Consider the following 26899-nt stretch of genomic DNA (forward strand, 5'->3'; position numbering starts at 1 on the left):
TGTCTAAAAATAAGAAAAAAGAAGAAGATTAGATATACCCCAATGGTAATGGTCTGGTATAAGACTGGAAATGCCATAACCGAGATGGATAAAGCTATGTGCCGAAAGAAAAGGCAAACATAAGTCTGACGCAAATATCTCACCCCGGTAAATTGGAAAAGGGCATCAGATTTGGGCCACTTGGATTATAACAATATATGGCAAATATGGTCGGCACACGGGCAAAAATAATTCCTGTGATCAATATCTGAAAAATTAACGGGAGTCAGTATGAAACCAGTCTAGAAACGTCCCACTCCAGTGAGAATGACTGTGGCACGGTACACAGTGTCAATGCGAGAGCGGCATGGAGACGGAAACAAAAGCGGACGGCAGCCATATGAAAGCACGCCGTGCTAAATCAGGTGCCAGCTATCGTAGCTAGAGGAAAGACAGATGGCGACACCGAAAAAGTGAAAGTAATTGAGGCGCCGCAAAAGTGAAAGAAATCGCAGCTGTAAGGGTGCCCGCGAGATGACGCATGTGCTCGTAAGCGCGCGCCCACCCGCGAACGCAAGCTCTAGACCACCACCAAATGCATGTGGTATCATTTTTTTGCAGCCCTCACTAAAAGTCTCGCCAGAGCAGAGCATGCGCTGGCTCAAGCGAGACCTAAAAACAGCATTTATATGTTATAGCACTGTTTTAATGCAGAATATATGAAAAAGCGTAAATGCAGATATATTCATTATGGTTGGAAAAATGAAGGCAATAGATGTAACTAATATGAAAACCATGATAGATGGCAATCTTTGATAGGCACTTCCTCTCTAGGTAGTGTTAAAATATATATGAAGCAATTGTACATAATGAAGGGGCTGGAAGGCAGAAATAAGGCATGGCACAAAACAGCACATGGTTATCGCCTGCTTCCACCTGGTGATAAATTGCATGTGCAGATCGCCCATGTTGTGGTTATTGGGATTTCTCCTGTACTTTGTACATACCATTTGTGATTCCCTGTTTGGGAATCTCGGTTTGGGAATCAATTTTAATTCTGAATCTATGAATTCGAGTCATTGTGCAGTTTTAAAGACCGCATTGTTTTCATGCTTTCGTAAATCACGACTACCTAGCTTTTCTTTTGCTACCAGTTTGCGACTGATACAGATGCACAAAACGTTTGTACATTGGGCCCATAGTACTGCAAACATGCGTAAGCTTGACAGGCATAAACCATATACTTTCTGTAAACCATGCATATTAAAATATGTTAAATTTCTGCATGCTTGTTTCTCATTGTCAGACCCAATTACATATGGTAGTGTTTATTTTTCTTTCAGGAAGATCTGTCCTTGTGCAGAAACCTGACTGTCCTGTATTTATATGACAACCGCATACAACAGATCAGAAACTTGGGGTTTGCTTCCAATTTAACACACCTGTACCTCCAGAACAATGCCATTTCATGTATCGAAAACCTCCTATCGCTGAAAAGGCTTGAGAAACTGTAAGTGGATTTTCTTTTAAATTGAAAATAAAAAAGAAATTTTAAAAATGGAGAACAGAAAATGTAACTGATGCAGGGGTGCTGGAACACTATTTAGAGTGGGGTGTGCTGCCATTAATGTTATATGACGGAACTCATAGGGGTTGTGATTAATCCTCGTGTCATGCAAAGAGGTGTGGCATATGTGCATGCTCGTTCAGCAGGAGAGTGGTAAGGGTGTGGTTTGTAGCCCGTGGTGCATTTTGGTTCTATTTGTATTGTCTGTTGGGAGCACTTGCATTAAGCGAAGAAAACAAATTGCTTACCTGTAACTACGGTTATCCAGTATTGGTATCTTTCATAGATTCACATGCCTAAATCATTCCCCGTCGCCGAGGCGGGAGTCCCACGGTAATGAAATATACAAAAGCAGTGCCTTAGAATAAATTTGTAGTAGGCTGACAAGACTATAGGCCCTAAAAGGCCCAAAACTTACAAGCCTATCTACCTCATTATATGAAAAGAACTGAAAGTAGTCCCAGCCAATCAGCTGACAGCACCCTCTAGAACCTTCCCAGCAGAGGCAGTTCTCCTCAGATTTTCCCAGCACAAGTGAGAAGTGCGTATCCCTAATATAGAACTGTTCTGCCGGGGAGGAGGGTGGGTGCATGTGAATCTATGAAAGATACCAATACTGGATAACCATAGTTACAGGTAAGTAACTTGTTTTCTTATCCAGTATTGGGGTATCTTTCATAGATTCACATGCCTGAATCAGAATAGCAAGCTGTAAAACTTATATCAGTCGTTTGCGGAAGGTGGGAGACAAAGCGTAATTCCATATATCCCCCACTCATCCGTAAGGTTATAGAGCACTAGAAATTTAAATATGCATCAATGCAGAAAACCTTCTAAAAAGAAAGCATCATATTCGGATAACACATTTCATATTAAAAAAACAGCATTTGACAAGCAAAACATTAGTGTTTGATGCATACTCGTATGTTATGAATGTTATGTGAGAGACCTTAAAAAGTCTAACCTTAATGAAGAAGATGCTGCAGCACCGCTTGTCCCACTGCTGTATCATCCTGTGATGCCGACTGCAAGCAATAATGCTTTGTGAAGGAATGCACACTCTTCCACGTAGCAGCTCGGCATATGTCCTCCAGCGTGACCCCAGCAAATAAGGCTGTCGACGCCAACATCATTCTGGTAGAATGTGCTTTTACCTTTCTGGTTAAAGGCTTGTTAACCTTTTCGTGACAGAATTGTATTACTGAAGATAACCACCTGGCTATCGTTGCTTTCGTCACAGCCTGTCCCAGCACAACTTGACCATAAGCAATAAACAACTGATTAGATTTTCTTATGTCTTTATTTTTCTGTAGATAGAACTTTAGACAACGCTTCACATCCTGGGAATGTAGGGCCTTTTCTGCCGGTGTGACAGGATCCGGGAAAAAAGTCTTTAATTTTACCGGCTGGTTTAAATGAAATTGAGACGGTACTTTAGGAATGAATCTTGGATTTGTTCTCAATGTGACATAGTCTTTCGAGAAAAGGAGGAAAGGTTCTGAAATGGGGAAAGCCTGAATTTCACTAACCCTCCGGGCTGAAGTGAGAGCTAGTAAAATAGCCACCTTCCAGGTTGAAAATTTCAATTCAGCTCTATGAATAGGCTCGAAAGGTCTTCTCATTAATTGGGATAATACAATATTGAGATCCCATTCGGGAGGTGGAAGTCGTATTGGAGGAAAGGCTCTAAACAATCCTTTCAGAAATTGCTTTATCAGTGAAGAAGAATATAGTGAAGGCTTGTTCGAACTTCTCCTGAATCGGTATATGGCGGCAAGATGTACCTTAATAGAAGAGAATACAAAAGCAAAAACAAGTAAGGTAGGATATCCTCAGGTGGAGCTTGAAGAGGATGGATATTATTAGCCTCGCACCAACAACAGAAGCGTTTCCATTTGAAACGATACGTTCGGATAGTACTCTGAGCACGGGCTTGAGACAGAATTGCTCTACAGTCTTCAGAGATTTGGAGATCTTTAAACTCTAAGAAGTCAGGAGCCAGGCGTGCAAGTGCAGCGAATGTGGGTCCGGGTGCAGAATCTGACCTCCTTCCCTTGACAGCATGGAAAGTGTCGGCTTGAGACGAATTGGAGGTTGTTGAGATAGCAGGAGCAGTTCCTGGAACCAATACTGCCTCGGCCAGCGAGGAGCAATGAGGAGAAGAGTGCAATGTTCTCTCTTCATCTTCTGCAGAATCCTTGGTATTAACGGTATCGGGGGGAAAAGCGTACGCATAGATTCCTGACCATATCATGGACAGGGCATTCCCTCTTGGCCCCCGTTGAGGAAATCTGCTGGCAAAGTACAGGCATTTGCTGTTCTGCTGTATCGCAAACAGATCCAGAGTTGGTTTGCCCCAACTTCGGAAGATCCTGTTCACCTGTTCCTGTTCCAGCTCCCATTCCTGCAAGGGATCTGCTGAGGTTGTCGGCTAAAGAATTTTGAACCCCCTTTACATGCTCCGCTCTGAGCGTTATGTCGTGTTCTATAATCCACTCCCACATCTCTTGAGCTTCCTTCGAGAGAGATAGAGATCTTCTTCCCCCTTGCTTGTTGATGTAATACATGCTGGTGGTATTGTCCGTACGCACCAGCACTGAAGAATTTGCAATTCTCTGAAGGAACGCTTGCAGAGAAAGGAAAATGGCTCTTAATTCGAGACTGTTGATGTGTTTCTGCCGATACTGATGAGACCGTCGGCCTTGAATCTGAAGGTCCTGAAGATGGCCTCCCCATCCCTCCATTGATGCATCCGTGGTCAGAATGAACTCCGGGATAGTTTGAAGAAACGTGAGGCCCGGAGACAGATTGCTTTCTTTCGACCACCATTGAAGAGCTTGCCTCATCCTGTGTGTCACCTTTATGCAATCGTCAAAAGATCCTCCTATTTGGTGCCATTGTTGTTTTGCAATTCCTCTTGCAGTGGCCTCATCCTGAGTCTTGCAAAGGGAACTAGGTTGATCGCTGAAGAGCACATCCCTAGAAGAGACGCATATGTCCGGACAGAAAGTGACTTTTTTGCTGATCTTTGTTTTGCCAGTCTTCGGAGCTTGTCCTGACGTTCCTGAGACAAGAATGCTTTGCACTCTTGGGTGTCCCGTGAGGCTCCCAGAAAGGTTAACACCTGTAGGGGCTGAAGTTGTGACTTCTTTGCATTTAAAGTGAGGCCTAGACCTGAGAATAGTCGAAGGGTGCTTCTGACCGCTTGTCTTGTGATCTGTTTCGATGTTCCTTTGAGCAGCCAATCGTCGAGGTATGGGAAGACCTGTATCCCCTGGGACCTCAATGCTGCAGAAACTGGGGCCAAGCATTTTGTGAATATTCTTGGTGCCGACTTTAGCCCGAATGGCAGCACCTTGAATTGAAAGTGGACGCCAGCCACTGTGAATCGAAGCTATTTGCGATGTTTGGGGTGTATAGGGATTTGGAAGTAGGCGTCTTCCAAGTCCAGAGAAGCCATAAAATCGCCTTCGTTGAGACAATTGAGCACATCTGCCAATGTCACCATGCGAAAACTCTGTTTCTTCAAGAATTTGTTGAGCTTGCGCAGATCTAGAATCGGGCGCCACTCTCCCGATTTTTTCTTTATTAGGAAGAAGCGAGAGTAGAATCCTCTTCCTTTCTGCGAGATTGGAACCTTCTCTATCGCATTCTTGCGAAACATTTTTAAGGCCTCTTTGAACAGTAAGTGAAGACGAGGGGGAGGGGGACCCTTGGGCGGAGTCGTAGGTGGTTTCTTTAAGAACTCCAGAGTGTGTCCTTTTTTCACTAAATCCAGGACCCACCGGTCCGATGTGATGTTCCGCCATTGATGGTAAAATGCAGAGATCTTCGCGCCCACGGGGAGGAAAGGATGTTGGACTGTTGTCCGGCAAAACTCATTGACGTTTGTTTGAATCTCGTCCTTGATTGTTTGATCTTCGTCTCCCTCCCTGACGAGAGAAATTACTGGAGGTAGACTGACGGTATGATGACTGGTAATACGTTTGCTTGTACTGCGATTGGTATTGCCTGTTCTGTTGGTTATGGTAATTTCCTCTAGAAGAAAAACCACGACCTCTTGTTCCTCTAAAAGAACCTCTCTTGTATTGCAGGGTACCAAGCGATTTTGCGCTATCAGTATCAGTTTTAATGGTGAGCAAGGCGTCATCTATGTGCTTACCGAAGAGCGAGTCCCCGTCGTAAGCCATATCGAGGATCTTTGTTTGAACCTCAGTTCTGAAGGAGGTTGCTCTGAGCCAGCCTCGGCGTCTGAGCACCGCAGCACCCGCTAACTGACGGAAATTAGTATTTGCAATGTCTAGGGCGCAATCTATTATTTCTGAAGCTGCCCTTTCTCCTTCAAGCAGTATCTTACGTGCCTCTTGTTGACGATCCTCCGGTATCAACTCAAGGAATTCATACAGCTCCGACCACATCTGTCGATCGTAGCGGGCAAGAATTGCAAGAGAATTTGCTGCCTTGATAGAGGATGCAGCATTGATGGAAAACTTCTTGCCTATAAGGTCCAATCTTCTGCCCTCTTTGTCCGGCGGCGTCGAGATTGGAGTGGACAGATTCTTGGACCTCTGTTGAGCGGCTTGATATATCACAGAGTCTGGACGTGGGTGGCCCACCAAACAGGAAGGAGTGTCTGGCGGTGCTCTGTACTTTTACTCAATACGAGGAAGGACTGCAGGGATAGAAGCGGGTGTCTTCATAATCTTTAGACCTTCCTGCCAAATAAAGTCTATAATGGGTATGGCCCTGGTGATCCTCCTATACCCCTCTTTAAAATCGTGTAAAAAGCAGTCCGACTGCTCAATGGTAACTGGCAGTTCAAACCTTGTAGCAGCCCTTTGCATGATATTATGAAAGCCTCCAATGTCCTCCGGCGGAGAATCAGAGGGCTGTGGCAAAGGAGGCGATGGCATGGGTATTACGGAATCATCCCATGGATCCGCAGGTGTGTTGTCTTGAGGCAGCTCACCTTCCTCTCTTCTGTCTTCATTCGAAGAGGAAGTATCCTGATCCTCTTGTGGTGCGGGTTCTGCAGTGTGTCTTGGTGACACTGGAGGCTGCGGTGGAGGAGGTGCAGGTACGTTCGCTGGTACCGGAGGTACACTTGGCATGGACGGTGTCGGTGGGAACCTTTGGCGATAGTCTGCCAACATGGCTTGCAAATCCTGTATCAAAGGAGGGAGATGACTTGTCCCCTCCGAACGTAGAGGTCTGTATGGTTGTCTGTAGAACGGTGTAGACAACTCCTCTTGGTAGTAATGTTCTTGCATATCCTCTTCGTCCTCTTCTTCCTGGCATTTTATGTGCAATTCGGATGGATGGCGTGCAATCCCAAAGGGACCTTCATTATCTCCGTCATCCTCCTCAGAATCTTCTTCCTCCACATATGACTCTAAAATCTGCGATGGTAGCAGTGGGGAAATATTAGAGCAGTCTTGCCTATGATAGGTCTTGAGCTGAAAATGTGTATATGCCACAGGTGAGACATGAGATACTTGAGGTGGAACAGGCCAGGGTCTTGTTGGCGGAGTTTTGGTGATAACTGGACTCCTTGTGGATTTAGTGAGTTACAACGGGGTATACCCTAAGAACTCTCTGACCTGGGTCAGTTAGATAGATACGTATGTAGTGGTCAGAGTCTCTTGATTTACAACAACATCAAATGTCTCACATGAGTATTGTCAATTATAAATTATCAACATTTCATCCATGTAGTGCAAGAATTCTTTTAATTAATTAAGCACTTTATTAGTTTGATACTTAGTACCATTCAGTAAGTACCAAAAAATTGTTGAAATCAACTAAACATATAAAAAGCATGTCAATTACTTCATTGAAACCAACAAATATTTACTAACACAGGTATCAATTCAATGCACAGCAAAACTTCATATGTAGAGATGATTCATACATATTATCCGTATTGTGACAAATCGACGCGCTCAAAGTGATGAGAAAGGGAGGTAGTTAGGTGGGATGGGTGTGTTGGGATATGGTGGGGACTGGGTAAAGGTTGTTGTGACCATAAAACAATCACAGTGATATTCAGTGGATCCTTTACAGTCTGGTTTTAGATCAGTAGTTCCTGGTGGCTCTTTATCATAGGATCTGTATCACTCCAATTAATTACTCCTATGGTTAGAGGGTAGGTATGGTCTGGTCTACGTTTCGACCCCCGGTGTAAGGGTAGGTTGGAGCCTCAGGCTGGGGTCTTCTTCAGGACATGAAAAAAACAGGAGCGCTTTACTTAATGCCGTTCAGTGGCCAGTATGGTTGGACCATCATCGGTTCCTATGTGGAAGATTATTTACTAGGACGTCAGTGCTTTCCAATCAATTTTTCCGCAATTTCGGCTTTGTCAAGTGTCCAATGAAAGCCTTAAAGGGTGCACGAATAATCCCGCAACCCACGGGGTTCTTAACTCCGCTACGCAATGGGTGCATCCATCTCCACTGCCGAACATGTCCTGAAGAAGACCCCAGCCTGAGGCTCCAACCTACCCTTACACCGGGGGTCGAAACGTAGACCAGACCATACCTACCCTCTAATCATAGGAGTAATGGGAGGGATGCAGGCAGTAGATGCAGTCCTTGTGCTGATCATCTACATGGACCCTCTTCTTATCACAGGTCCTGCAGGCCTTGAAAAGAGCTTTCTTCTCAGACATTATGAAGAAAAGGTTGAAAACTGAGTAGGCACTCAGGGAGACTCCCTTCCACACGACGTGCGGTGAAAATCTGAGGAGAACTGGGAAGGTTCTAGAGGGTGCTGTCAGCTGATTGGCTGGGACTACTTTCAGTTCTTTTCATATAATGAGGTAGATAGGCTTCTAATTTTTGGGCCTTTTAGGGCCTATAGTCTTGTCAGCCTACTACAAATGTATTCTAAGGCACTGCTTTTGTATATTTTATTACCGTGGGACTCCCGCCTCGGCGACGGGGAATGATTCAGGCATGTGAATCTATGAAAGATACCCCAATACTGGATAACCTCCGTTTAGTCACCAAGGGTTGATTAATAACACACTAAATAGAATTTTCAGTTTACCATCACTGCAAAATACTGCAACCATAATCAATTTGTTGCGAGGCAGCCTACCTGTCCTTGGCTGATATTTTTATTTACTTATATATGCTTATCCACAACAAAACAATATGTGTCAATGACCATTATAAGTATGGGCTGGTTATGCAGCGGGAACACAGTATGTGTCATTCCGTAGCAATACCAGCCATTATTTTCTGTTAACTACCATCACACACAGAAATACCGGTTCACTAACATTACGGACAATTAAACTGAGTTTGCTGTAAAGTCTCTTGCGGTAGAGAGTCATCACCAAGCTAAACCTATCCATGTTATACCAAGATACTGAATGTTGTCTTCTGGTTGTTTTGTATTATGTTACCCCCCTTTTTTCCCTTTCTGTGTCTCCACCAGGTTGGGATCACAAGAACACGAACAATACGTATTTCTGAGCGCTAAGACGCATGTTAGCCTTAATAGAGGTATGGTGGTAGTACAGGGTATATTCCGCTGACTCCCACGGTTTTACCAACACTTTTATTCACGGTCCTGACGAAGCGCACAGAGGATCCATTAGGACCCGTTACATGAGCGAAACATGTTGACCCCACTTCACCAACACACGATTTTCATGGACTGAGAGCAGACACATACAGAGAGAGAGAGAGAGAGAGAGAGAGAGAGACACACACACACACACACACACACACACACACACACACACACACACACACACACACACACACACACACACACACACACACACACACACACACACACACACACACACACACACACACACACACACACACACACACACACACACACACACACACACACACACACACACACACACACACACACACACACACACACACACACACACACACACACACACACACACACACACACACACACACACACACACACACACACACACACACACACACACACACACACACACACACACACACACACACACACACACACACACACACACACACACACACACACACACACACACACACACACACACACACACACACACACACACACACACACACTCTCACACACACCACCCCTCTCTTCACGAAGGCCCCACATGCACAACAGTGGTACCTCCTACAAAAGATCTCCGATAAAGAGCCCTCTCATGGGGACTGCAGTGCCACCCCCACAAGGAGCAAGGCCCGATGATGAAGCAGGACACCCGCAAGGGTGTGTGAGGGCACCCATTTTGAACGGAGGAATTCCCCAACCTTTATCTTGATCCCACCGATTTATCTTCCTGGACACACCACCTTCCAACCAGAGTAGGTTGTAGAATTCCCCCCCTTTCCTTAGGAACAGCTACCTTCCATTGGGTTAATATTTATTCTTGGGTGCATAGGTGCTGGACCTTGTCTATTTATTCTTGGGTGCATAGGTGCTGGACCTTGTCTTTTTCTTCATAACCGCTCCCCGTCCCCCGTCCCCCCCTCTTGATACTGTGTGACCTGATTGGTTATGGACTTGTTTATTTGTAATTTCATATTTTCACTGGGGTTATGGGAAATTAAGTTTCTTTTGACACGTTGATGTGGCTGCTGTACTGATAAACGAAGAAAGTATAGCATAATCCTCGCCTCCGGGTCCTGCCATAGAACTTCACCTTGAGCGACTGTATTTTACTCTTTCACAACGAGCATTTCCACACATAAGGTAGTTCTCTTCAGTGCCAGTGTTTTTGTTTTTACTTTATTACTTTGTTGTTGCCTTTGTGTTTAGAGTCTGATGTGATAGACCAAGCCTTCTACCAGCCCATCCATGTTGCACACAAGTCAGTTCCAGCTTTATCAGTTCCTGTCACCTGCTAATGGTGTTATAAATTACTTTTGGAGTGGCCTTTATCTGACTTCTGCCATTTCACGTTCAAAAAGAGCAATTGAATGACAGAATGTTGAACAATGTCAAACATTCTCCCCTGTGCAGAGATCTGGGCCTAAATCCATTGTTTTTTTCGCCCCATGCTATTCCGATTTAAGCCTAGCCATATGCAAATCAGTCTTGACCCTGCTCCTCATGGAAACCGTCCAGCTCAAACTGCCAGGCCATGTCCTCCCTGGACTGGAGACAAGCATCCGAGGAGCAGTTTTGGGGTATCACCCCTCATCAGCCAGGCCAGCTTGACTCCAGTGGCGTGGAGAGCACGGGACCCACATCTGGGCATACCCGTTCCTCTCGGGGGACAAATGCAAAAAGAACAGTTGATGGACAGAATGTTGAACAATGTCAAACATTTACCTAATTGCAGAGATCTGGGCCTAAATCCATAGTTTTTTTGCTCCTCACGACATTCCAGTTTAAACCCAGCCATACGCAAATCAGTTTTAACCCTGCTCCCCGTGGAAACAGTCCAGCCCGAACTGCCAGACCAGGTCCTCCTTGCCTCCAATATGCCATTATTATTGTTGCAATCCTCAGCTTTTCCATTCCCATTACAAAGCAGGCCAAATTTACAGATCACATTCTATCCTCTCTTGTATGTATTTATTTGTTTTAATGTGACACTTTTTGTTGAAGGAACCAATGTAATTGTATCTTGGCTTGGTATCTTACAAGATATAACATCATTGTGATGGTAATGTTAGTTATCTCAGGCATTTGTGGTCTGCCTTTCTGTATTACAACTGCCAATCAGAGCACAGCAGCAATGTACCTCTATGTCTATTTACTGAAAATGACTGATGCATCAGATGCTGTCTCTTAACTGAGATTAGCATGAAATCATGATCTATTTGAACTCGAGCCCCAGAGGTAATTCCACAAGTGTCGCAAGATCTCACAGCTGACGTAGCCCAAGCAAACCCACCAGAGAGCAAGGCAGTAGGGGTTGTCCATTTCGTATCATGGCTGCTTTTTATGTGTTCTCAGATAATCTCCAATGTCATGATCTCAGCAGAACTAAGGTGCTTCCAGTTTGTAAGACCTCTAAGGACCTTTTACGACAACGTTCGAACAGGCACCCCACTGGAGTTAGTTAAAAGAAACAAGTTGGCAGGCAGATTTTGTTAAGCCCACAGTTCCCCCTTGATGGGTCACTTCAGTTTCAATGCCTCTATTCACAGTGCAATCCACGACCCATGCCATGTATAGTCTACTCTACCCTCCTGTGATTCCCAGAACACTTACCTCTCTCACACCACCAGGGATCCACTGCAGTCAGCAGAGCTATCTGAGCAGCCTAAAGGGACCTCCAATCCTTCACTGCCAGAATAAACGCAGTCATTACATTCTTATCTCTTTCCACTGATCTCAATTCTCAAAGTGCAACAGCTCCTCCGGCAGTCCAGCAGCACCACTCTACAACCTAAGGTTGACTGACAAGGTCCCAAGATTGGCATACTACTTGGCAGAATTAGTTGCAAATCAGCACGCCATATGCTTGAAATCATCCCAGGGCCACCAGAAAACAGGTTGGGGCAAAAGGGACAATATTTTGCAAGCCCCATGGATTTTCATGGATCCACACTCATGCTGCAAAATGGATTTGTATGTTTTGAAGCAAGCTTTCCTTGTTTATTAATAATAAGACAGCTAACAGGGCTTAACCACTGGTTGTTGCCAGATGCTGGAGGGTATTTTCTTTTTACCTAAAAATAGGTATTTGTGCTAGATGAAGCCCTGCATTACATTTTTGGTGAGTCTTCGATTCAGTGGCTTGCTTCTCCCCAGGTCAAGGGAGTGATGCAGTTGGCTTCTGGTCATAAGTCTGGACACAGCAGATAAGATGTCTCAAGACGCTTTAGTGCCGCAGTGTCAGGTTGATCTGATCAGGCGCACTTCAGGTAAGCGTCTCAGCACCCACTCATTTACTCGAGCACACAGGGGCAATTGCTTTGATGTAGCAGCTTAACTTCTAGCCACATAGGCTGCACAGGCACATGTTTTGAAAAGTACCCCATGAATAGCCACTGTACATGTCTTATCAGGCTCACTTGAGGTGGGTACTGATTAAATGATCCACTTGGGCACCCAAAGGCTGCGTTGCGAATCCTCTGCTTTGACAATAGTAACCATAGTCCAAGCTTGGAACACACCAGCCACACTTCCACAAGTCTACACAGCACAGAGTGACCTGCTCTTGCCACCGCCAGTAGTCCATTTCTCCTGAGGAATTGGCTCGCTCCTTTCTCTTCATCCTGCCATGATCGTCCAGATGTCCCAGGACGGGACCAGCTCTTCTTTTTGATCAAACTCCTGGTGATGTCCTATCACCTCTGGGAAGTTGACAGCCTGACACTGGCTGTGATTGCTCAGTAGTCTTCAGGCTACTCTGTGAGGCACCCCGCTTGGTCGAGTAGTATTTGAAACTTTTTATAGCAAATGGGTTCCCTGCTCCCACTATTTTTTTTTTTACTTTATTTTTTGTCCTATTACAGTATTAGGTATACCAGTTCAATAAGACCACAGCACAGTGAAGACAGTGTACAGTTTGCAAAGTGCAATGCCAGCAAGGGGGGTATACCCAACCCTCTGCTCCCACTCATATACAGGTACAGCAGACAGGGGATGTGTATTCTCTATTTGCACTTTGAGAAGTGGATTGGGCCAGTTCTTCTTTCATGTATACTTCTCAGGATGTCGCCCAGATTTAGCATTTGTGTGGACTGATGCTCCTCAACACCAGAGCGTATCCAGGTTGGTGTACCCACAATAGAAGCAGAAATAGGTGTGAGCATTCTTCACTTGGCTATCAAAGCAACCTCATTGAATTTCTATGGGGAGCATCAGTATCTAGGTCCCTTCCCTCCAGTATCAGGAATGTCAACAATACACTTCCACTGTCTGAGAAATTAACCTCTCTTACATCTTGTGCACATGAACTGGCCAGGCACCTTTAAAATGAAACCCACAGGCCTCCTTCACTCTGGTTCGCTCAGACATGCACAATGTGTCTAACATGCAAACAACAGACATACATACAACCATACATGTACATACAACCAAACATGCTCTGAAATGTTGGTGTAACGATCCGGGTTAGCTTGTAGTATTGGAACTATACACAAGCGGGTTGTTAGCCCATTACTCCCATGACCCAGGTAAAAAGGTCTGGTCATACTACAGGCTCACTAAAGCACATTATGGTGCAACCACTGTTCTACGTGCTAAAACCCATCACAGGTACAGTACTCCACTGCCACTTCGGAGCGTTCACTTGGTGCACTTCACTAGGTCCAGGACTGTAGTCACTTCAGTGGACTGACCTAGACCTTTGTGCACATGCTAGATTAGTTGGATGCTAAAATTCAAAACACAAGCTACTAGATATTCCCAGTGGGCACTCACGAAACACTGTACACCATGCAAGGGACATTCTCGTCCCAACATCGCCCATGACAATCTGCATCACACAGCCACCCTGAATTCCTATGTCTGTGACCAGGGATTAAACACAGGCCCCAGGTATGCAGGTTTTCACTGAGGAATTCAATTTTTTTTTTAAATGTATTGGCAGTTCAAAAAGACATACAATTCAAATACACAAAATAGAAGGGCATGCGTGATATCAATTGATACAAATGTAGCTTTACACCAACCATCAGTTATCAAAGGCAACGTTCTCAGTGCACAAGAGACATATGGCCTATGCAAAGGATTAAAACTTTGAGGAATTCAACTTTTATCTTTAATTTTTACAAGCAGAAATTCTGAAAAATACATTATCACTCTGAAGCCGCGTTCACTTAAACGTGACTGTCAGCCAAAGATAGTCATCCATCCAAAGATAGCCATCCATCAAAGATGTCAAACAATAATTTGAAGGGATTGCTGAACAATGTTTGCCCCTTGCAGAAAAGAACAATTTCTCCTTCTAATTATAAGTGCGTTAAAACGTGTTTATATGCAAATCCACTCTATTTATCTTCCCTGGCATGTACGATTCATTGATCAGAAAGAACTAGCTTAATTGCTTTCCACCTCTTAAACAGTCTTCCGCACATTATCAGCCTCCCCTTACCAGCCTTAACCGTACAGTCATCACTGAATAATTAAAAAACTCGTCACAATAATACAGGATAGTGACATAGCTCTGCACCGCTTTGATTATACATCTGCTGGGAATATAACACGAATGCCACCACTTCTTGTAAATTATTATTTTAGGAAGTGTATTAGTATTACTGCTGACATGTAGGCTTATTGATGATGGCGTGTTAAGCCAGCCGTCATTGTGCTTTTGAACGCCTGATGTCCTCCATCTTGACTTTCATTGCCCTGGTGACTTGTAAATATACCCATCCATCCTGCCTATTTCAATATTTGTAAGTAAACAATCTATAATCCTGGAGAGCTTCGATGTGCTCTCCAGGGCACGAGCGGCCTCCGTCAAATCCCGGAGCTGCAAAGGATGCCGGGCCTTCCACTCACGCGCGCAGGCAGTGCCCTCAGCCTCTGGTAAACACGCCATGAAGCAGCAGATTCATTCAAGCTCTGACCCCGGAGCCCGGGGAAACATTGTCATGCTTTGACACAATTCAAGTATATCAATCATAGCAATTACTTAGTTGTCAGTCTGTGGGATGTTAAAGATGAACAGACGTGATGTCCCCACAAACTGTATTCGTTTCCACGTTTATTTACCCTTTTATTTTCTTAAATATTTGAGCGGAAACAGCTGCAGTAGGGCGGTATCCATTCTCAATAGTCATAATTACTTGTGATACTCAAATTGCGTTTGTTCTGCATTTTTTGTTGTTGTAATTTTTTATTTTTAAAAGACCTTTATTGTCCAACATACATTGTACACAGCAGGTAGCTTACAACCCAGCCGGGCCAGCTGCGATAAATGAAGCATTGCATTACATAGAATAAGTGAACACAGCTTCAAGGCCGACAGCCCTGGGGTTCGGCAGCGTACGTTAACATATCACTATACTTTGCACTCATATAATCATTCGGCGTTACGAAAGTGTGTGGTCCACTCAATTTTCCGTATATAGTCTATGAGGTCAGAATTGTTGTAGTGGGCTGGCCCTCATCAATAGTGTTAGTGTCGGTCGAGCCCACCATGTCTGTCGTGCATCGTTGGGAAGGGTATCAATGAGGGTCGACCTTCGAGTGGGTATGGTGTCACATGAAGGAGTGACCAGGTTGCACAGCGTCCAGGCGTGTTGGGAGCACATGATCGCCTTGTTCGCCCATCCTGACGAAAGTGATCGCTATTGATCTCAACACTTAGGCGATACGCCTAGGCCCTAGCTTGCACGCCCGAAGGCTATATAAAGTGCGTAAGGTAGAGTTGTGTTGGTATGGGCATGGTCAAAAAGGAAATAGAACCAGTTTATCAACGAACTAGAAAACAGTAACATAAAGTACATAAGAGGTAGGTAGGGGTGGATAGGGGCAGAGATAGCCGTACAGTCGGGAGGAGCGGGTGTGGAGTTAGTGCATCAGTCATGTCCTACGGGGCGAGTAGGTGGGAGACCGGGGGGGGGGGAGGTCAGGTTCTGCGTGCGTCAAGGGTACAGGGGGGGTTCTCGAGGGTCCGCTGGTGCGGTGTTCCGGTGTGACCTCACAGTATTCGGGTCTATGTTGCAGCGCTGCGTGTGTCGGCGCATGTCTGGGGGGGCCTAGACAATCGCCAGCGTAAAACAGCTAGATACGTGTCGCATGTTGGGTGGAGCACAGCACAGCGGTCGTGTGGGTGACAGTCGGTGTTCTGCGTGGGATTCACAGGATCTGGTACCGGGAGGGGAGGGGGGGGGCCAGCATACAGGTCCTTACGTGATTCCCTGGTCTATGCATTTCTGCAGAAAGGAATGTAGGATGTCATCCCAGTGCTGGGCAATAGGAAATTTTCTGAGCCCCGCCGTCTCCTCACGTCTCAGGACAGAGCTCTCTGCCCGTGCCCAATTCGTCAGCGACAGACTCCAGTGTCGGATGTGTGGGGGTGTGGCAGCCTTCCACCACTTGGTCAGTAGTCTCTTGGCCGTGATGAGGCCAAGATCCAAGTACCTGGTCTGGACTTTGTTTAGTCGCGTACGTTTATACAATCCCAGTATGCAGGCTTCCCATGTGTTTGGCACTTGTTCCTTGGTGCAGTGTCGGAGCATCATGATCACCCCTTCCCAATACTGTCGGAGGGTAGGACAGAGCCAGAGCATGTGGAGGAGGTCCGCACCCAGTAGGGAGCAGCGTCCGCAGGCAGTATCTGTGACCGAAAAATACTTATTTATCTTGTCTGGGGTGAGATATGCGCGGTGTAATATGTAAAGTTGTATGACTTTGAAGCGTGGGTTGCGGGGGATGTTCACTGGGCCAGCCAGTATCATAGCCCACTCTTTGTCCGTCCAGTCCCTCCCCCTGTCTGTCGCCCACTTCTCCCTCAGTTGTGTAGTTGTGGGATGTGTATGGAGGAGGAGTGCCTGCGCCAACCAATGAATTATGTGCGTGCCGTTGCCAATGACATGAAGGTATTGCATGAAGAGGTGTGTTGGGGGCTCACCAGACATGTCTCCCCAAGCAGCAGTTATCACGTGAATGAGGGATGCGTGCAATAGAAACTGTCCAGCCGGGAGGGATGTGTCTCTTACAAGATCTGCAAAGGGCAGAAGGACGCCATCAGAGTATAGGTCACCTAGCGATTCCACTCCCGCGGTGGTCCAGTTACCCAACTTTACAGCGGTCAGGGTCCCCGTCGTTGTCGGGGTGCCCAGTAATGGTAGTATCGGTGCATAAGGTATTGTCGCTCGGGTCAGGCGCAAGCAACGAAGGAAGCACCTGCGCGCCACCGCGAGCAGTAGTTGTGACGGTCGGGGAGTCCGCGTCAGCGGATGAAACAATACGTGGACTTGCAATAGGGACCAGATTGCGGCGTCCGTGGCAGTGTCTCCCAGGTTCTTACCACCTAGCCAGCCCGACACCCACTGCATTTGCGCCGCTAGATAGTATAGTTCCATGTTGGGAACAGCCAGGCCTCCCTCTGCAGTGGGCATGTAGAGTTTCGTCAAAGCAACTCGTGGCCGACCTTTATTCCAGATCTAGTCACACAACAGGACTTCGAGGTCTCGGAACACCCGGGCAGGGACATAAGTTGGTATATTCGCAAAGTAGTACAGCAGCCTCGGTAGGACTATCATTTTCGCAAGGGCTATGCGGCTAGGAACATTCAGCGGCAGTGTCTTCCAGAACCCAACCTGCGCTCGGATAGATGCAATCGCTCTCAGTAGGTTTCCCTCCAAGATATCTGTAGGGTCCCGATAGATGTGTATCCCAAGGTATCTAAACGTGGTAGAGAACCACTGCAACCTTTCACCCCCTATGTGTATATCGCATTCTGGCACGTTCGGGTTGAAGGAGTAGGCCCCCGATTTGGCCCAGTTCACCCGTAATCCCGACATTTCCTCAAAAGCGCCAAAGATGGCAGTTAGGGACGCCGGGACATTGCTTAGGTCATTAACGTACAAGAGAAGATCATCTGCATACAATGACACCACATGCAGGCCATCCGCCATCGGTATACCCCAATCCATTCCTTGCGACCGAAGTTTTGCCGCCAGGGGTTCCACTGCTAAGGAGAACAGCAGAGGTGATAGGGGGCAACCCTGCCTGGTGCCTCTCCGTACACAGATAGGGTCAGATAGCAACGCTCCTGTACGGACTCGGACTGTGGGTCTGCGGTATAAGAGCCCGACCATAGTTTGATAGTCGACCCCCAGTTCGAATTTGTCCATGACCGCTCTCAGGTAGGGCCATTCCACCGAGTCGAACGCCTTCTCCAGGTCTAGTACCAGACACCCGGCTCGTGGCCATTGCCTCGTGGCGTATTCCTGCAAGCGGAACAGGCGGCGGATGTTGTGGGACGTATGTCTTGTCGGTACGAACCCGTTTTGGTTGTGATGTACCAGCGCAGGAACCATAGGGGCTAGTCGGCGAGCAAGTGCGGAGACGAGGATCTTGTAATCTGTGTTTAGGAGTGCTAGAGGGCGGTAGGATCCCATCTGTGTGCCATCCCTGCCAGGCTTGAGTAACGATACGAGGGTCGCCTCATTAAGTGTCGGGGGCAAGGCGAAGTCATCTATTGCCGCAGAGTACATCTTCGCCAGGTGCGGGATTAAGATGTCCGAGGCGGCCTTATAGAATTCGGCCGGCAAGCCGTCCGGTCCCGGAAACTTGCCATTTGATAGGTTAAAGATGGTGTCACGAAGTTCCTCAGAGTCCAGTGGTGCTCCGAGGTCATTCTGCTGCGCCGCCGTCAGGGCAGGCAGCTGCACATCAGTGAGATACTCAGTAATGGCATCTAGTGGGACGTGTAAGCGGGAGTGATACAGCCCCGAATAGTGACCCGTGAACGCTTCGTGTATTTGGCGTTGGGAGTAGAGTAATTCGCCGTCCCCTGCCTGTATGGCCGATATGGGGGCCGAGTGGTCCTCTCGTGCAATCAGCCAGGCCAGCAGTTTGCCCGGTCTATCACCCTGTCTATGGACCCGGGCGGAGTGCGCTGCGAAATTGACGTTTCGCAAACGGTCTAGTAGGCGGCCGTGTTTCGCCTTGGCTTCCGTCAGTTGGGCGGTCGCATCTCCTCCCGTAGCGCATTCAAGGCCCAGTAATTCAGTTTCCAGTTGTGTCAGGTCTTGTTCAAGTTTGCGTCGCATGTGCCCCTGTGTCCCCAAGCAGAGTCCCCGGGTCACCACTTTGAAAGCATCCCATTCAGTTTGGGGAGAGGAAGCTGTGCCAGCATTAAGATCAAAGTATTGAGCCGTCTGTGTAAGTAGGGAATCGCGGAAGGTCGCGTCAAGTAAGAGGTCCGGTTGTAGGCGCCAGGTGGGTATGGGAGGAAGTGGGTCGTCCCAGGCGATGACTAGCGTGTGTGGATTATGATCTGAGTGGGTGCGGCCCATATATTGTGTGTCCTGAACCAATGGAAGGAGATCGGAGGAGATCATGTATCTGTCCAAACGTATGTGTAAAGCGTGTGCACCCGACCAGTAGGAGTATGTGCGTGTTGTGGGGTTGCGTGTTCTCCATGCATCGTGTAGGTCCCATTGTCGGGCCCAGTGGAGGAGGGCTTTCGTGGTGACGTGCGTCTGAGCGTTGGCTGGGGGTGCGACAGACCTGTCTAAGTTCACATCTAAGACACAATTGTAGTCGCTTCCAAGGATCCATGGAAGCCCATGCCAAGGTGCCAGTGTTGTGGAGAGGCCCTCAAGGAAGCCGCCCTGTTCAGTGTTTGGAGAGTACAGGGAGGTAAGCACCACAGGGTGACCATCGAGTTTGCCCCGGGCCATCGCATACCGACCTTCCGAGTCTATTTGTGTGTCTATGACCGCCCAAGGAGTGCCCGGCCGTATCCATATGAGTGCTCCTCGAGCATAGGAGGAGTACTCTGTGGCATAGAGCTGTCCGCGCCACCGTCGGCGCAGCGCGTGTACCTCAGTCTTGTTAAGGTGTGTTTCCTGCAATAGCACTACATGAAATCTATGGCGTCGTATATAAGAATAGATTTGGTATCGTATCGACGGTGTGTGCATGCCCCTCACATTCCACGTGCATATCTTGATCTCAGCCATATTCACTGCCATGGTAAAAAACACCCACACCTCCCACCGGTCGCCTCCCAGGCGAGCGCCTCCACCAGGCCCCCGGTCCCCCCACCCCAGACTCGGACAACAGCACAACTATAAAGGACATAGGCAGTTCTCTGAGGGTGAGGGTGCGAAATGGAACAGGGCGTGCTAACAATGCTAAACAGTAAGAAATACCAAAAGGTCGGCAACGCAACATGTCGCCGTCCAAACGCGCCAAGAAGGCAAAGAACAGTATTTAAGTCTAGGGGGAACTTAAGCTAGGTGCAGTTCTGGCAGATCTCCAATTCCAACCAAAAGAAGATGGTCAGTGGCTCTTCCCCAGGCCATATGTCCCACACATCACGTAACCAGAAGCAGTGCTCAGGCAGGCAGTGTCAACTCTAGTCATGTGGACGTGTGTTGGACCACGTTTGTGTAAGGGGGAGGGGCAAATTCCACTCCCCAAGTGTCCGGAGCAGGAATGTTTCCAGGCGATATGGGCGGATGACATGGGTCAGAGAGGAGGGGGGGGAAAACCTTGTAGCACGGCCCCACCAGTCTATCACCTACACAGCGTCTATACATCTGGGTGAGTACTCACTGCGTCAAGGCCACTCTCTCTGTCCCCAGGGCGGCGAGGGATTTCTCTGGTAAAGGTTCCCAGTCGCAGCATCTCAGTAATTGTCTGGCCTCTGGCCCCTGCTCCGCCGCCCTGGTAGTAGCCAATGGTCATGCACGTAGTGCTTCAATTGAGCATATCGTCCGTTTGCGGCGTGACGTCTGGTAACTCCACCGAAAGTTGGGAGTCTGGGATCCCATAAATAGCTTCATCATCACTCGGAACCAACTGTGGACTGGTGGCTTGAACGTTGTCTGAGGTTGGTGAAGTGCTTAACTGGGAGACTCTCCGGATCGCATCTCGCTGTTCTTGGATCATTTGGTCCGTCGGCGGTGAGTGGCGCGTCGCCCCCTCCAGATTGCGTTTGTTCTGAATGGTTGTATTTTTACCTGTTAGAATGTACCCAGCTGCACATTGCAGGTTCATGGCAGAAACGTGCCTCTGCCGTTGCGTGACGTGATCCAGGGTGTCCATTCTGCATTAGAGCTCTGTGTAAACCCACCCTCCTCCGACTAGATCACTTGGTTAAGTATAGAGTGTTTTTAAGACGGCACATTGGACTGGTGGAAAACCTCCTACCTCCATAGTCAAGGATATCGTTACTTTTGCACTCTTCATAAGCTTCTTATCAACGATGCTTCTGGAAACACCACCATCTTTCTAATACAGGGCACATGCTCGGCTTATAACTCTCAGAATTAGATTTCATATGCCTGCCCAGCCAGGCACCCATCACAGATTGTTAATAGCCCATTAGGGATGCAGACAAACAGCAATTTATAATGACTATTGTTTTTTGGAAAGTACTTGAGCAAACTACAAACTTAGAATGTCCTGGCTCTATGGAATCGACGGTTAGAATTATATCACGCATATAGGCTTCTACACTATACTCAGATGGGTTTCCCATTGTGTTCATATTCTACGTATGTTCTCTGCTCCCCTCTTATCGCCAATAAGCTAGCTATGGTGTTTGTTGCACTCTACAAGAAATTATGTAAGTAGTTATGGAAGGTGATTACTGCTGTTTTAAGTATATCTGGCTCCTTCAGTTTCCAAAAATTGTTCTTGGTAACCTTTGTTGCCATACCATTTTGAAAAGCGCAAATACTGAGAAATATCTGTGTTTAAACAGAGTACTGAATTCTTAGGTTAGCCTCCAAATCAGCAATCTCAATGTTAGCAGGAACTAAGGTACATAGAGAAATAGAGATTTGACCAGGACCATTTACTATGGTCAGGTGGGCTACCAAAGATTCGTACTTCGGGCAAGGGAAAAGTGCTTCTGAAATTGTCCAGAACGTTCCCTGCTGCATGAAAATCAAACTCTTTCACCATTTGTCCCTAAAATAGACGGAACAGAGGATATGGACGATTTCACAATTTGATTACAGAACAAGGTCTTCTTGGGCTGCCTAAAAGACAGCTTGCCACTAGCTTGTCTAGAGTATAGTCACTAGCTTGGTCACTGGGCTTGTAACGCAAGCAGGAAACATTATATGCTCCGCTCATACTTTATCGAATCCTTTTCAGTGCCCACATGCCACAATCTACAAACGTCTGCAGGTATTGCCCACACTTGCCTAAAGTTCCAAAGTCTGATACTATTTTTTGCTTTTGCCAATTTTGTATGGGCCAGACAGCACATTTTCCCAGGGCTTGGTAAGATATTCCAGTTTTGGGTGTGCAGACTTATAAATAATATTTTTAACAGGTTTTCTTATTCCCAAGGTACCATGGCAGTGGGGTCATAGTGGTGTTTCCAAGTCACGTGTTACTGCTACCCAAATCATTGACTTCAAAATGATGAATGGTAGAGGGTGTTCTGCTGGGAATCGGACCTGTGTGTTGCAAGTTGTACACAGTACTGAGCTGTGAGCACCTACTTTGCGGTGCTGTACAGAAGACCAGGCTTCCCCTTCCTTTGGGATAAAGAGGAAGACCTGGTTTTTGTCTGATGCTCGCTTCAACTCTCTCTGCTTCAGACACGTGCAAACAGAGGACACTAGAGGAACTTAATTTGCAATGATACATTGTGTAAGAACACACTCCCACCCGTAATATCAGACTAACTGACACTGAAAGTGTAGTCTTTAGCAACCTACTGTAAAAAGTCCACTTCTGATGTTTCAGTGCCCGCTGCTATAGGCAGGACTGAGTTAGACTTCTTGCAAAATTAAAAGGCCGTTTACCACTTAAGGATTAAACTAAGGGCGATATGTATCAAGCCTTTTGTGATTCGCAAAGCGAATTTCGGCCTTTGCGAATCGCAAACGGCCTTTTTGCATGTTTTGGGATGTATGAAACATTCCCAAATTAAGGAATTGCAAACTTGTGCGATTCCTTATTTTGCCATAGCATTTAGGGAATCGCAATTTTGCGATTCCTTAAATGCTATGTATGTAGCATTTTTGGCTAGCGAATTTTGATTAAGAATTCGCAAATTACCACTACCAACCAACCTCCCTACCCTGAGCCTGCATCTGCATCGTCCCTTTTCCTTACCCCTCCTTTATAGATAACACGGACGAACTTCCCACTGTGACACAGCAAGAAAGAGTAACATTTTTTGCGAACAAAATTTTCAGGGCAGGCTCTATGTTGACAACCCTAAGGACTTTTTAGCCTTAGACCTAACGAAGACTTCATTTTCTCTGACCATCTCGGTCCTCTCTATTCACACTAGCACCTACTGTTCACTCTATCCTTTGTTCACTACCTGACAGCAACCCTTTTGCTTTTTGCATTTGTATAAATTGTATATTGAACTATCATAAGAGATTTTTTAAGAAGAATAAATAGCTGAGTCTCCTCTCTTCTGTTGAGACACATCTTAGTTTCTTTTGTGGTTTGTTGGACTTATTGATGCGTTGGGCTATTTGTTTTCTCTGTTTTTCTCTCCCAAAGAATTTTCCATTGCAGGATTGAATCGTATGGGGAATAAAAAACAAAAGGAAGTGTATTTTATTGAATAAGTACAGATAATCACATTCAGAATCAACGTCTAGGACCTAACCAGGCTCTCAGCTAATGCAAAAGTGTTATGAAATCAACGAGGTTAAAACGACCATGCCCTACAAAAGTAGGTGCGTCACCTGTTCCATTAATGGTGGAGTCAAAGGTGAAAATCATATTATACCTAATTAAAGCAAGTTAAGATCATTTTCCAGTGAGTTATGGCAGAAATGTGTGATGGTCTCCCCATCAGTGCCTGTCAAACCAGTTATCATAAGGCAATGTTTGCACTGCAGAAGATCGGGGGAGGATAGCAGGAATCGATCTTCATATTACTACAGCTTTTCGAAGAGACACCCGGCTTCGGATGTCATCCCCAATACACTGCATAAGACTTGGGCTTTACGCAGTTTACAGAGGGCCCTGTGATTGGTTTTATTTCCACAATTTTACTGCATGTGTCCGCAACCCCAGCATATCTCTTGTATCAGAGGCAGAGGTTTCAAGCATTGACGGTGCTGGTGAGTGGAGGGAGATCAGATGGCGGGTGTTGGAAAGAGGAGGGGGTCATATGAGTTAATGTGTTCTGCAGCGCCGGGACACTCCTTTTGGAGTAGCTGTGCGCTTTATAAACTCATTCCTTCATTCATTCTTTCAATGTAAGTTTGTGTTATTTCTGTAGCTTTAACCTAGACAAAAGACAACAGAGGGTCAAAGACAAGCCAGCTCTTTCCTAAGTTGGAGAGGCTTTGGGGCAGTCCTGATGGATACAGGAGATGTTGTTCCAGAACCCAGGTGCACAGATGGAAAAGGTCTGCTGCCTTGCTTGTTCTTAAAAATGACGGTTGACTGGGGGTGGAGGTGACTATCTGCAGTGGGACAGGATGACAGTGTAAGCCATGGGGAAATGTAATGTTTCTTATCAGAAATACTAAATTTGTTAGACGAGTAATGCTGTAAATAATGTAAAAATAAATGAGTTATCTTAAGTTAGCTGGCAACAACTATGGTGTAGTATATATTCGATGAGTGAGAAAAAGCCCCAGGCTATATACAGTGGCACCATGTCTGTTCTGCATTGTGGTCTTTTGGTCAGGTAGCTTCCTCCAAACCCAGAGATTAATTTAGTTTTTGGAGACTGCCATCCTACTTCATTATTATGTAATCTTAAATGTGTATTTTATATCGCTTACAATGGCATCTATAGTTCAATTTGGTTTTCCATATAGCCGTTTTGTGGCAGATTCTTGCCCTGCAGTACATCTGAGCCAACCAGAGCTTGCAGGGTCTTGCAGAAGTGGTATCGCTCAGGTTATGAGGTCCTTGCAGGTCAGGACAGCAGATGGGCTACATTTGACTGACAGACTGAGGTTCCTGACAGCAGTGATATCACTCAAATATCTGCTCTTGATATGAATTAGGAAAGGCAAAGATTTTATCATCAAACATCAGTCAGTTACGAAAATGCACGTTTTGCAACCAAATAGGCACTTTTAATGTTGAAACATTAAACTCAGTTTATATTACATATTATTTTTTATAAAAAGTATAATTGTGTCCGGGAGGGGGGGGGGAGGGTAGGGGGGAAAAAATAAGTCCTCGTAAGCCAGTTCTTGTCCCACTTGTTTTAAATCACTACTTTTTTAAACACGGTGAATTTGAGTTTCTAGGAGATGGCGGTCCGTTAGGCCCTATAGGCGAATTGGTGAGATGGGGTAGGAAAGGGCCATAATTGGGTTGCAATTTCTAACCTGGAATGTCAATGGCCTGCGTGTGAGGGGTAGGAGACATAGAATCATACAATATCTGAGAGACTCCCCTGCGCAGGTCATTGTCATTAAGGAGACCCACCTACTCAAACATGAGGTGAACGATATGCTGAAAAGGCTCAAGTGGGTAGACAAGTTTCTATGCACAGACCGCAACACAAATATACGTGGGATCCTCATCATTTTTAAAAAAACAGGCTAAGGCTCAGATCATAGAGTCCCAGGAGGATCTCAGTGGGAGATGGCTCATTTCCAAAGTACGGCTAGATGGTAGGCCATTCACTTTGGTGGGCTATTATGGCCCCAATCTCGATGACCCTTCATACCTGAACAAAATTCAGAGTTATCTGATCACTTCCCAAGACCCGGTGATATGGGTAGGAGATTTTAATCTCGTTCTAAACCCCAACTTAGATAAGTCCCCCTATTCCAGAGCATTGACACACTCCAAATCCAGGCAAACCCTCATATCAATAATGACAACTTTGGGACTTGCGGATGTATGGAGGGAGAGAGCAGGTAACACTCTGGGGGTTTCCTTTCAAAACCTCAAATATAATCATAAATCGAGAATTGATTACGCTCTTTTTAGTTACATCCTCAAAGATGCTTTGAAGGACCTGGTTTATCTTCCCTCCCATTTATCAGATCACTCTGCCATCCTCTTTACTTTAACCCTTTCCCAGCAGATCAGACATACTACCTGGTACTTTGACTGGACGATTTTGCTAGAGGATGAAGAGATAAGCTTCCTTATCGCGGAGTCCACCTCATTCTTGGAAATCAATCTAAACTCTGCTACTATTGTTACTGTGTGGGAAGCACTCAAAGCTTATCTAAGAGGGTGTATAACCAACCGAGCCTCTTACAGAGGGAAGTTATATAGAGAAGCAATCACAAAAATAGAGCAGGAACTAGCACTTATAGATCAGAAGAGTGGCTCCACAATTAGATCTTTAGCTGACCAAGAGAGGCGGGAGGAGTTAAAGAAAAATTTGGAAAATCATCTTCAAGGAAGGGTGGCGAGGAGGTGGGAGGCTAGCAAGCTCCAACACTTCGAGTATGGAGAGGCTGCAGGCAAGGTTTTGGCCTGGAAAATAAATCAGATCAAGACAAAAAATACATCAGAGAAATAAGGGTGGGGAGGGAAGTCACCGCTAGGACCTCCAACCCAGGAATTGGAAGTGCCTTTCAGGAATTCTTCCGGAACATCTATAAGGAGGAGATCACGGAAGACGTGATGGCCCGGGATGCATGGTTAGATAAGATCGGAATGCCTTCCCTTTCACTAGAACAAAGTGATCGCTTGGACAAAGAAATATCAGAGGCAGAAGTCCGTAATGCTATTAACCGATTGAAGCGGGGGAAGGCGGCCGGACCAGATGGTCTACCAGGGGAGTTGTACCGTGTCTTGGGTCCCGCTATCATTCCA

General features: G+C 46.2%; 1 protein-coding gene across 1 annotated transcript in view; it reads left to right on the plus strand.

Annotated features, from left to right (window-relative positions):
• PPP1R42 (protein phosphatase 1 regulatory subunit 42) overlaps positions 1-26899 on the plus strand; it is a 541010-nt gene that overhangs the window by 223238 nt on the left and 290873 nt on the right. The window contains exon 5 of the mRNA XM_078687204.1: positions 1323-1489. Coding sequence (XP_078543330.1) covers positions 1323-1489 — 167 coding nt within the window. The remainder of the gene's footprint in view (positions 1-1322; positions 1490-26899) is intronic.

The sequence above is a fragment of the Lissotriton helveticus genome, chromosome 4_1, assembly GCF_964261635.1.
Source record: "Lissotriton helveticus chromosome 4_1, aLisHel1.1, whole genome shotgun sequence".
Taxonomy (NCBI): Eukaryota; Metazoa; Chordata; class Amphibia; order Caudata; family Salamandridae; genus Lissotriton; species Lissotriton helveticus.